This window comes from Pseudoliparis swirei, chromosome 7 (genome assembly GCF_029220125.1).
Source record: "Pseudoliparis swirei isolate HS2019 ecotype Mariana Trench chromosome 7, NWPU_hadal_v1, whole genome shotgun sequence".
Taxonomy (NCBI): Eukaryota; Metazoa; Chordata; class Actinopteri; order Perciformes; family Liparidae; genus Pseudoliparis; species Pseudoliparis swirei.
Window position 1 is genome coordinate 16,509,687 of NC_079394.1, and position 13,111 is coordinate 16,522,797.

Sequence of the window (13,111 nt, forward strand, 5' to 3'; positions counted from 1 at the left end):
AACCAGAGGAGTCGCCCCCTGGTGGTCAGTAGAGACAATGCAGCTTTAACATATGAAAAATAGACATCAAGAGGAACCTCTGTTTCACCTTTTTTTCTTCCGTGCTCCAATACTCGCGGTACAAAGCCTGAAAGCAAGACATCGGGGTCGTTAATCAAATCTTTTATTGCTATGTGCTCCCCATCACAACAAACAGCATCAGTAGTGTACACTTCAATCTACACAAATACAAAGGGAAGCGAAGAGAGCAGAGCGACTGACAGTCGTAACACGCGTAATGCACAGTGGGTATTAAATACAGTACATGGAGAATGCATTGCAGTAATATCTTTCTGAGGATCAGGGATTGTCAATGTAACATCTACAACTATATCCTATTTATTATTATTACTATTACGAGCTCTGTATAACATTGGCAGCAATGTTGTAAAGGCGGCAAGTAAAGGACGTGAAAAGAAAAATGTAAAACGGTTAGACAACACTCGTGTCTACAAACAGCATAAACAAAAACAACTTTACTGGTTTACTGGTGCTAAACTATGAATGTTTTATTGGTTAGAATAAAGCATTTGTCTGGTCAGTACACGTCACCGTGATGCAACAACTTCTACAAAACAGCTGTGGAAAGACAGCTTTCTGACCACAAGTAAAACAGCTGGAGGTCGAGCATGTGTATTTACATCTAATTGTTTGTAAGAAAAACAATGTCATCTCTAGTCTATCATTTTGGGGGGGGGGGGTTCTTTTTGTAGAAATCCATTTAAAAAGTGAAAACGTGGATGAAAGATGTTCAAGAATGTGATTTAATGTGTTTTATCTGCTACTTATACAGTTGCCACTACACAGTAAAAAACAAAGCTGAACCCTTTATAGCTCAATAAATATTCATGTACTCAATGCTATATACAGGTACGATACATTGGCACACAGTCAGTGAGTGTGAGTAGTTATTTATCTATTTGCTGAAAACACAAAACCGTGTTTTTGCTATTGCAGTCAGATGCACGGTGGTTGTGAGGATTTCCTTCAATAAATAGCTTTTCTCTCTCCGGAACCTTCTTCCGCCATTTAAAAATAAAATAAAATGAAGCCATTTCAGAAAAATTAAAAAGTTCCAAATATAGTCAAATCCTTTTTTTTTACAATAATGCTTTTGTTGTTCCTGCAAAACTCGACATGGACAATAAAACCTAGTTCAGACTCAACGTGATGGGCGTGATGAGCTTAAAGCTCCATTAAGCAAAACATTTTTGTGTTAAAATGTAATTAAATTTGCACTGAACCATCTGGGAATAAACAGCTGTCGCAATAATATTTAAGGCTAAGGATATTTTCCAGATTATCAGATGTGTTGGATTTATTTTCATCAGGTGGACAGGGACTTGATTCAATGGGACGCTCATGTTGCTCGATTTCTGCCGGATCTGTGAATACCGCCACTGTGAGTTTGTTTGGCAGTCTTTCTGCCCCCTAGTGGTTAGAAAAAAAGCTCAATGGCACTTTAAAGCTACGTTCACACCAAAAGCGTCGCCCAAAATGCGTGAGTTTACTCGCTCGACCATTTGCCGTGTTCACACCAAAAGCGTTGCGAAGCTCGGCGAGGGGCGGAGCTTATCTCTGTGGCTCCGTCGAAAAATGAACTGTGAATCCAACACTGAACAGCGTTTTCCAGGTTACATCAAAAGTAGAACATTTCAAAAACACACATTTCAATTGTATGGTTGAATTTTTCACTTAATTAAAAAAAAAAAAAAAAAATTATATATCTTTGTTTTTAAAGTTCAAACCGAACAAGCACATTCTGTATTTAAAACACAGTTTGAGGAACAAATTCCCTGCTTGGTTCCCTTCTTTGACCAAAACAACTGCAACCTTTCAGAGGGAAGAAGAGTCGATCGCTAGCATCACACAAATGTCTGCTGTAGAAAGAAAAGGAGGATGAACGTGTATAAGATGCTTCTTAATGGAGGAGTTTCACACTTTGGGGATATGAGCTCATCCACTTTCTTTTCCAAAAAAGTTAGAGGATGAAGATTGATCCCACTTTCATGACAACCGTGAGATGGTTAGCCTAACTTAGTTTAGCTTAGCTAAGTTAAGCTAACACCGAGCAGGAGGAAACAGCAAGGCTTGTTTTTAGTCAAACTATCGATATAGAATATATCAATAAGTGAGCTTGGAAAAATAGCCAGGCTAGCTTTCCCCACCGCCTCCAGTCGTTATGCTAAGCTAGGCTAAGGTAAGCTAACAGTCTCCTGGCTGATTATTCATATTTACCATGCAGATATGAAAGAGGTATCAATCTTTATAATGAGATGGTGCATCAATAAAGTCCATTTAACAATGCTGCTGAAACTGTAAACATTTAAAATAATATATTTTTATTGTAATTGATTAAAATGAAATTTTTGAAAAGTATCCTCAGCTTCTTTAAAAATAATACTGATATTTTCATGTACAGTATTTACAGGAACCTTTTTATAAATACCCCCATTTCCATAGAAACCGTAGAGCACCATTTTAACAGACATTGCTGGTTATATATTTTAAAAAATCTATACAACTATAAAACCATTTTTATTCTCATGGTTTTCACTGGTTTTGGCCACTTTTCCTCCGTGGCTACATAAACTCTGGGGTTTGGTTTTGGTGAATTGTCTGCAAGTCAAGCTTCACACTTTTTGGGCAAGAAAATATAAAAAAAAGTCGTAAAAAGGGGATTTATTAGCCGCGTGAGAGGATTTAAAATTCAAAGCACATCAAACATCCCACGCGGCTCAAAACAAGGAGCAACAGTCAAGAGATTTGACAGAGACATGTCTTTTAGCAACGTTGATCCAATCCAAAGCATCGGGGGGGATTTATTTAAATAAAGGGCGACATCACGCTGAATGTAACTTGTACTTCCTGCACACATTCCCTTTGTGGGTTCTGTCCCCGGCGTTCCAGTTCTGCGGTCCGACACACGTTGAATGAGCTCTAATGGCTGCACCTGTTGACATCTCCCTCTTCCCGCCTGCCGACGGGTTCTTTCTGCCGGAAGACGCTCTGCAGAGATGATTCATTAAATGACAAGACCAGACAAAAGGACCGACTGGGGGGGATAGGCGTGGGGGGCGTGGGGGAGGGGGTTCACAGACACATAAGTGCACCTGTCTCCATTGGGGACATCACAGGAAGCCACAAGAGGCACTTTGGTTGGAATAAAGCCGCCGTCCCTTCGGAGCATCTACCGGTGAAAAGGAATCGGCGAAGGTCAGTTTTTTATATATATATATGTATCCGTCCCTCGGACGCTGAGTTTCGTCAGGCTCTGTTCTCGGACCACCGGCCTCCCCTCCGGCTCTTTATCTTTTCCTCTCAGTGAAGTGAGTGCTCTCAGTGAGATGTCATTTTAAAAGTCAACGTGAGGGCCGAGAGGGGAGCGCCGAAATAAAACTCGCCAAAGTGAACCAGCACTTTTCTTTTTCTTTTTTCTCTCGGTGGTGTTTCTGACATGAGAAGACTCAGGATGAAGAGGAGGGCGGGACCTCGCTCTCATCTCTCCGCTTCAGGGTGCGCCGCGGGCCACCGGCGGTCTGTCGAGTCGCTCCACCTTTGGCGACCCCCGGCGGGCAGCTTCGCATGGCGCGGGACCCGCCGCGGCGCTGTCGTGGCGGTCTTCGGAGAGCTCTTTTTCGGCGGGGCGGTGGTGGTGAGACGCTTCGCGGCGGCTCCTTTGCCGGGGCCTCGTTTCCCAGCGCGAGTGGTGTTGGACGCCGTCAGCGTCTCGAGCAGCTGGGAGGCCGACCCGAAGCGAACGTGCTCCTCGACCTCGGCCGCCTCAGAGTACATAGATAGGGCGCCGCCGTTGCCACCGCCGTTACCGCGCTTGTCGCAGGAGTCGCAGCACAGCTTGCTGTAGCCCGGGATGGAGCAGTACCGCGCCAGCACCTCCATTTGGCAGAAGATGGACTTGTCGCCGCTGCATGGCTCGTCTGAGAAGGGGGCGGAGCAAAGAAAAGCAAAACGGCGTGAGCACGGCGGGCGTCACGCTGAGAAGCCGCGAGCGCTGGAAGGAGATCAAACGGGAGGAAGTGGAGGTTTGTGCAGACTGACAGCTGAAAGTGAAATAAACATCTTTTGTGACTCGGGAGAAGGAATCTATTTTTCTAATGTTTTAATTGTGTGATATACAGAATGTACTGTCGACCACAATGTGGGAGGAGTCTTTAATATGTTACGTTGACATATATACACAAGACACACAAAGTCTTACTCTTTAAAAAGTCACTCGCCATGCAGACGACTTTTGAGTATTTATTTGTAATTTTTGTTGTTGTGGTTGATCGACTTTAATCACTTCAATGCACGTTGCCCCACTTACTATGAGTAAGTTACAATATATAAGTACAATATAAAATGTTGGGACAGCTTCCTGACTTTCATTTGTTGTTTTAGAGATGAATATGATATATAAACTGTGTGTTTTATGTTCCATGTCTTTCTGCATCTCTACATCAGGTTGGCATTTAGAGGTTTAGAGGGAGGGCTCAGGTAATACACGTCGACATTTAAGAATGTCATTTTTAAACGAGTGCGAATCGAGCCGTTAAGCAAGAGGTTATGTAACGATCGCTAAACGGCAGAGCTCCTGTGGCATTTTACGGTACAATGTCGTGAATTAACGACTCGAGGCGGCTGCTTTAAAAGTATCGATTTCTCAGCGTCCACAGGAAGTAGAAGTTTATCTTTGGTCCGTTAACTACAAATAAACATCCGCTGTCCCGTAAACCCACGCCGTGCTGGTTTACAGTTCGGATGTATTTTTCCGTGCAGGCGGCGGTTGTTTTTCCATTAATGGAAATAGATCTGCAGACTCGTAACGCCGGCATGATGAAGGTTCATCAGAGGAGTTGTGTTGTTGTCGGGAGGGAGGAATATTTTAAGGAAATGGGATCATGAACTTCCTCGAGGACCCAACAGAAGAACAAATGGACTCCGTGTTCACCGTGATGGATTGCGCAACTCGGGTGCGACTAATGGAAACCGACTGGAATATAATGTTTGATTTGTTTGGAGGAACTGTGGACAGAATGAGCCGAATAGAGAGAGACACTGTTTGGATAACGGATGAGCGTCGCTGTGGTTACCGTGACACGGTCCCGGGCGGCAGAACCTCACGGTCTCCGGTTTGTCGCTGTTACATTGGTCTCCGATCCGGCAGGTCACCAGCCGCCTCTCCATCCCCTCCCCGCAGGTCACGGAGCACTGTGGAGGAGCCGGGAAAAACAGACAGCACTCAAATGCAACAGCGGAAATAACAGAAGGGGGAGGGGGGATGTCACACAGGAAGCCAGCACACATGAAAACAACCGGACGGGATAACGAGCCCGACCTGGGTGGTCAACCTCAACCGGCAATCAACGTGTCTGGCTGCGCAGGGGGGGGGGGTATTCTGCACCACCCCCCTTTTCACAGGTTGCTCCAAGTCCCCCCCCCCCTCCAAAACATGCTAAATCCTGATTTACTTTACGCAGCATGTGTCTTGGTGGATTTTTCAGAACACGGCCTAAAGAGTTTGTCTTACGAGGCATTGGAAACGTTATGTTGTGTGTGTGTGTGTCCTTGTGTGTGTGTGTGTGTGTTGGCGCCCTCGTCGATGTCTCATTCCGCTGCGGCAAAAAAAGAAAGAAAGCGCTTTACTTTTTCCGGCGGCCTCGTGCTCAGGACCTCTCGTGGCTTACGGTGACTCAAAAGAAAACTCTTCAACCGGCAACCTAAAAGAAAGAACTGAAAAAAACCTTCAGGATTCTCTTCGTTTGCTTTTCCTAAGTCGGTTCTCATATCTTGCCGCGACGACGACGTTTGAAGAAAAAAATGGTCGCCGGGGGAAATTACCCGTTTCGCTAAAGCTGTCAAGCTGTCAGAGCACACACACACACACACACACACACACGGGTCACAAACTACACCCCCAATACCCCTACCCATGCATAAAATATACAACAATTATTTGAATCAACAAAAAAGAGATGAATCAGACGGGGGGGGCTCGGGCCTCCAACTTGCCGAATGGGATGTCAAACATGTAAAGGAATCTGAGTCTTACTCATGCTCTTCACACAAATGTTAAACTGTTATTTAACTCTGTGCACAAATACTCGTCCAACGGGCCGGCGTCACCGAAACTAAATGTGAAACCACTTCACACCAATCAGCTGCCGGCATGAATAATGTCTGTTCTGCTCAGCAGGAGGTCCCATTTATCGGATTCACCCGACGGCTTCGGGAGATCTCATTGGGCGAGACGGGCAGAACTCAAACTGACGTGTTCTGCCCACCGAGAGGCGACGCGGCTCTAAAGTTAAACATCGCGATGCCTCTCGGCTAATTAACGGCGTCGCGAGCAAACCGGGGCGACGCTCGACATGAACACCCATCACACGTGGGGGGTAGCGGACCTCGGACCAGGCTCCGGTCCTCCACTGGGCGGGGCAGGCCGCCCGGCTGCAGGGCCTCCGGCTGTCCGGCTTCTCCCCGCTGCAGTACTTGCTGTGCACCGAGCGGTTGGCGGCCTCACTCAGGACCTGCACGCAGCGCACCGTCCGGATCTGGAAGCCCAGGCTGCCGCAGGTCTTGGTGCAGTGCTCCCAGTCCTCCGAGGCCCACCTGGATGGAGACAAAGAGCGGGGGGTAAGTTGGTAAGTTGTCTGTTAGTAAATGTCAACAGAAAGATGAAAAACAATGGAGGTATCAGTTCAAGTTGACTGTGTTATGAATAGGGTTGGGTGCCAATGTGGTGATGACAAGAGCAGCGTTAACTCAGATTAGTACCGTAATGTTGATTGCAAGTCTTGCATTCATAATAGTAGGCCCACAACAATAAATAAGCCATTATAACCATGTTTAATCGAGCTCGTAGCTAGCGCCAGCTACGAGCTACGAGTGCTATAGTCTGGTATCCGTTTGTTGTCAGTGCGGCCATGATAACGGCTTTTACAGGGAATATGGCCGAAGAGGTTTTTAATTTGTTTTAAGTATCGGTTCAGGCACCGTTTAGGCACTGGTATCGTTTTAAAAGTAACGGTTTAGTACCGGTATTGGAAAAACCCAAACGATACCCATCCCTATGAACCCGTCAATATTTAGTTTATTTGCCCAACTATTATTTTTTCCGTTTTATAAGCGAAACGCCTCGCCGAGAGCGAACGCGCCCTGAACGTAGATCACAATCAGCCGCGAGGACTCCCGTCGGGTCGCAAACATCTTCACTCAGCTTCTTCTATCTTTTCTTTTCCGGTCTCTTGAATCCATAACTCAATTAACAAATGAGTTTCTGCAGAAGTTGCCGTCTAGCGGAGCGCGAGCACCGCAGCCCGTCGGCTGAGCGCTCCATCACCGGATCTCTTGAGTGCAGCCACGTAGCCGACGGGGGATTTAAAAAACAAGATGTCACTTGTTTCCAATAAATACACATGAAGTTGTCTCGCCGCACTTCAGCTCACGTCTGGCGGCAGGTGGATCAACCGGTGAGATGCCGGCAGATTGATGGTTATTATATCTCACTGTGTTTTTCGCTCAGATCATATCCGTCTGTAAAAATCACACCGAGAACGTCACAGACAATGCTTCAAACAAGGTCAAGGCTTCTTAAATTAACTTGGTTATGTCACTTGTCTCTTAACTTTTAGTTTCTTTTAACTTCTCTTCTTGTGCATTTAAAAAAAATTATAACTGTGTTTATTGTGTTTTTTTGTTCATAACTACGTTGTTTCTTTGGAGTAAAGGCCCCAGGTTGCATGAGGAGTGGTTGTCTTGCACAATAGGGGTTAGGATTGGCTGCAGAGTGGGTGGAGCGGTGGTGTGATTCAGGGAACGGTGTCTAGTTAACCCCAGCTGGGGCTGATTAACAACCTTACGGTCACGTCATCTCCCGAGTGATGCTGTCGCCCGATTAAACTCAAAGCCGCCGTTTTTTTAGGGTGGAGGATCTCCATCACTCATCATGACTTTCACCTGCAGGCCTGTGGTGGCTGCATCGCCTCGTCCTCCACACATTTCATTTCCTCCACATCTCTTCAGTATTTCTTTGAACTTTCACGCGTCTCGACCCGGTACTCTGGGAAATGAGTCATATGGATTAAAAAAAAGGAGAATTTGAGTCTTACATCCAACTTCTGCTGCTTAGCTGTGTTTCCATTGCATTGAGACTTTTAGTAATGAATCTCCATTGGCATCCCGAGGGAATGCTGTGGTTCAACGTGGTGCCGTCTAGACGACCGATATTAATTAACTTTAGAAAGTCAAAACTTTGGGCTCAATAACTGCAGCTCACTCCAGAACCAAAACTCATCTTTCCCTCCCAGAGCAGACGGTATTTCTGACTGTGTGACTTCTAACTCACTTCTAACTCACTAATAACTCGCTAATGCCGTTACTGTCAGTGACATACCGGCGCTAATTGAATCCATGCTGTGGTTGTGTCAAAGTAAGCATTTAATTTGCATATATTTCCTCTTTTCAGGGGCTGATATAACGGTTGAAGTATTGAAGCAAAACCATTGACAATGAAAGAAAGAGTTTTATTATTATTAATACCGTAGAGTAAAAGTCCTGCTTTCAAATGATTACTTCAAGAGAGGGAGAGGGGCACAATGTACGTAAAGCCGGAGCTCTCAATACGCTGATGATGCTGGACTAATTATGCATTATAGTCTGTGATTCTGAATCTCGTTGCATTTAAAAAAAAATGTTTTGGGGGCATTTTGTACGTTATTTTTGGGGGAAAATGAATTAAGAATAGTGATATGATTGGATATTTTTATTGCTATAAAACAGAGAGATACATCTACACTGTAGCGGTTTGGGGCCCTTTTAAAACCATGAACCATATATGTTGTCTTTGATTTTGATATGGTATTACTCGAAAATGTGCACGATTTTCTGACGTATTATATTATTTAGTTATTTAATTAAAGCTGAAGTTTCCCCGGATTCAATCAAGGTGGAAATATCTCCGTATTTAAACAGCATACATTAAAATCCAAAGTAATTAATCACAATATGAATGCTCATATTCAGGGTTTAGGGGGAAAAAATCATAAGGAATAATATTAAAAGGGCTCTTCACTGATTTCTAGACACGATGATCACTTTACTTTGAAAAATGGTTTAAAAACGTCTTCATGAGGTTACAAGAGGGATTCAGACGGGGGGGGGGGGGGGGGGGGGGTCTAATGAACGACATAAAGGAATTGCATTATGGGAATTGTAAAGGGCAGATTTACTAGTAACACAGTGTATGTATTTGTGTGTGTGTGTGGGGGGACAATCCAATATTGCTTCCCAGCTTCCCAGTGTGATTCATTTCACTCACATGCCCCTGTGAATTGCGAATAAAGAGTGTAATAAAACATCTTTTGGTGAAATGGACTCGTCGGTTGCGCTCCAGTGTCGCGGCAACTGTAGAAAATTAGTTTCAAGCAAGGCTGAATAATCATCCGCCGCTTTCACTACGCATGTGTGAACAGAGCGTGGGCGCCGTGATTATAATTATCTTTTACTTTAAACTCTCTCCGAAACTCAACATCTTTATGGAGAGTTCGACACCGAGTCGCAGCGAGAACAAAATGTGATCCGCCGTCTCTGAGCCTAATCAGCCATTAAGAAGCTTCAGCTGGAGGGTGGATTGTGTGAAATTGCCCCCCAAAAAAGAAACAACACTAAAAAAGTTCCATTTATAAACCTGCAAGTTAAAAGTTCTCATTCTGCAGGAAGATGGAGGAGGAAGGAGGCAAATCCACCCGTTAATACCTTCAGGCTCAGCGATAATAAACCAGCGCACGGACCAATCAAAACAGCAAGGTGCGTGACTTAGTGGGCGTAGCTTAGGGGGGCGTGTGAGACACAAGAGAGGCAACCGTTAGCAAAGAAAGTCACCGTTAGCGCTTTCTCTATCGGAAAGTTATGTTTTCACTCTTCTCTCAACTGGCTTCAAGGAGTTTGATTGACAGGTGGTAAATCCAATCAACTGCCAAGGAAGTGCCCGCCCCTTTTTCAAAATAGTTTTCCATTGTTGCTTTCGACTTTTATGTAGGTTCACGTGAAGTTATAACTATAGGACATTTTTTTTAGAGAATGTGGAAGTAAAAAAAATATGTTTTAATTTCTGTTGGACTGTTAATAAAATATAATAAGACCGAATGGGTTTAACAACGACTTTATTGTTTATCGTTCACTACCTATCTTTTTTTTTAAATCTCTGGATTAATGACATCGATGGCAATGAACACATCAACGAGGCTCCTTCATCATCATGTTCATAGGATGTAGCATCAACGTGACGCGTCTTTGCATTTCTCTAGCTGCATTCGGACCACAATGATCTATTGTCTCCACTCACTGTTCCTCTATTGTATTTCCAGAACAAGTCATTAATATTGTCGTGCGATGCGACAGAGTTCACGGCCCACGCCGCTCGACTCTATTTTCGGACTCACCTGTACCGACGGATCTGTGAAGAGCTAAATATTTGCTTTTACACCTCGACGGCACCAAAAGACAAAGTACCCATAAATCTCAGAGAGCACTCTAGCACACATACACACACAAACACACACACACCAGCAGAGAGTCTGATTCATATTCAACTCATGCAGACTTGTTTTCTCTTTATCTTAATAGACTGTGGTTCGGTGGTGATGAGGTCGCGCAGACTCACTGAGGCTGCGTGCAGTCCTGCAGGTTGCACATCCTGCGGATGGGTTTGGGCTTCTTGCCGGCCTCGCAGTACCCCCGGTGGACCATCTTGGTGTCCCCCTTCTTCCGACAGCCGTACTTGGTGTACTGGTACCCTGGTGGAAGGAAGCGTTATCCATGAAAACCAAAAAACACTATAAAGCACTATATCTGGATCAGATATTATTCTGAGACTTTTCAGATTTAAAGTGTATATAACCTTGTTTCACACAAAAAAAGTCATTATTATCTCCTGAAAAACTTGTGTGTGTACTTTTGAAAGATGAAACACACACATACACTTCAAAGATGGCATCAAGCGATGCTCCTGAAATGATTTAAGCTAGAAGATTATTGTTATGTATCAGAGGCTGTGCTGTATAGCTTTCTGTATACTTCGGCTGTTTAAAAACAGCCAGAAATATGCATAGCGTGGTATTTAATATGTGTTATCTGGCCTTTAATATAATATATCTTCACAATAATGGACGTTTCACTCCGATAAACTCGTCCTCTCCGTGGAGATGTTCCCTCGCCATCGTTTTTCAAGCTTCACAAGAAGAATTTTTACATTATCTCTCCTTTCCAGAGGGTACCGACCTACTAAAACACCCACGAATTCTGTCAGCATCCCATAATAAGTGGGTATTATGTCAACATAAGACGTCTGTAACACTTGAGATATAAAAGAAAAACAAGTACCGATGTTTTCACAAAAGATAAAAAGGCCTTTTTTTAAATTCAGCCTCAGCTTGAGAGAACAGAAGATAATTAAAAGCGTTTGATCCGCGTCCTTAGATCCAGACGAGGACTGAGGAGTGAGAGGAGTGTGATATCACACACTCGTTAAGTGACAAAAGAGTGGTATTGTGATGATAATTCCCTCCATTACCTCCGGCGCAGGGCTTGGAACAGGGGGACCAGCTCTTCAGGGCCCACTCGTACGTGTCCTCCTGGATCACGTTGTTGTTGTTGACGGGCACCGAGTCCTCGTGGATGATGTACTTGTACATTAAAGTAGAGCGCGTCTCATTGTCTTTGGGTATAATCTGTCGACAGGACAGAAAATAAAAAGAAAAGAATACATTTGCATGAACGCATCTTCCCTCATCGAAATACTAAAATCTGCACAAACAGGACCGCATCGAATTTAAAGAAACGGGGGAAGTGTTGCGTAATCAGCTTCTATCAACACGCTGTCCGTCAACAGAGACGCCTGAAGGCCGGAACCGTCACACGGGTATTACTCAGTGAGTTCATGCACAAGACTAAGACTACAGGATTGACTAAGACTAAAGGATTGATGAAGATTCAGACTAAAGGTTTGACTAAGACTAAAAGACTGACGAAGACTAAAGAATTGATGAAGACTAAGACTAAAGGATTGACTAAGACTAAAGCATTAACTAAGACTAAAGACATTGAATAAGAATAAGACGTTTTGCCTGTATTTGGCAGCTCTCTATATTTGATATTATCAATTTGTCTTTGATAACAGGCCATGTACCACATTCCTATAAAGTAGCTGTAATTAAACCTCTCCTGTTACAGAGACTGGAGCAGTCGATTAGCATTTCAGGCACCGCACTAAGTTGGTTTAAATCCGCTTCATCAGATCGATCTCAGTTTGTATTTGTAAACGATGACGCCTCGATAACCACTAACGTTAGTCACGGAGTTCCACAAGGTTCTGTGCTTGGACCAATTTTATTTACCTTATACACGCTTCCTTTGGGCAACATAAACTTTCATTGTTATGCAGATGATACTCAACTATATCTATCGATCAAACCAGAGGAGTCCAACCAGCTCAAAAAAATTCAAGCATGTCTGAAAGACATAAAAACATGGATGACCTGCAACTTCTTCATGTTAAACTCAGACAAAACTGAAGTAATTTTACTCGGCCCTGAGCACTTCTGAGATCAATTATCTGGTGATGTGGTTTCTGTAGACGGCATTGCTCTAGCATCCAACACCACTGTAAGGAATATTGGCGTTATCTTTGATCGGGACTTGTCCTTTAACTCCCACATGAAGCAAATTTCAAGGACTGCATTCTTTCATCTACGTAATATTTCAAAAATCAGGCACATCTTGTCTCAAAAAGATGCAGAAAAATTGGTTCACGCGTTCGTTACTTCGAGACTGGATTACTGCAACTCCTTATTATCAGGCTGCTCTAATAAGTCTCTTAGGTCCCTCCAGTTGATCCAGAATGCTGCAGCTCGTATTCTCACTAAAACTAAGAAAAGAGATCACATCACTCCTGCACTAGCTGCTCTGCACTGGCTACCCATAAAATCAAGAATCACTTTTAAAATTCTTCTCTTAATGTACAAAGCCTTGATTGGTGATGCACCATCATATCTTAAGGAGCTTGTAGTACCAT

General features: G+C 43.9%; 1 protein-coding gene across 1 annotated transcript in view; it reads right to left on the reverse strand.

Annotated features, from left to right (window-relative positions):
- Nucleotides 1–146: 146 nt before the first annotated feature.
- adamts3 (ADAM metallopeptidase with thrombospondin type 1 motif, 3) overlaps nt 147–13,111 on the reverse strand; it is a 116,533-nt gene continuing 103,568 nt past the window's right edge. Inside the window, exons 18-22 of the mRNA XM_056418120.1 lie at nt 11,612–11,768; nt 10,703–10,835; nt 6,444–6,651; nt 5,133–5,250; nt 147–3,977 (exon numbers count right to left, since the gene is read on the reverse strand). Of these exons, the coding sequence (XP_056274095.1) occupies nt 3,538–3,977; nt 5,133–5,250; nt 6,444–6,651; nt 10,703–10,835; nt 11,612–11,768 (1,056 nt within the window). The 3' untranslated portion in view covers nt 147–3,537. The remainder of the gene's footprint in view (nt 3,978–5,132; nt 5,251–6,443; nt 6,652–10,702; nt 10,836–11,611; nt 11,769–13,111) is intronic.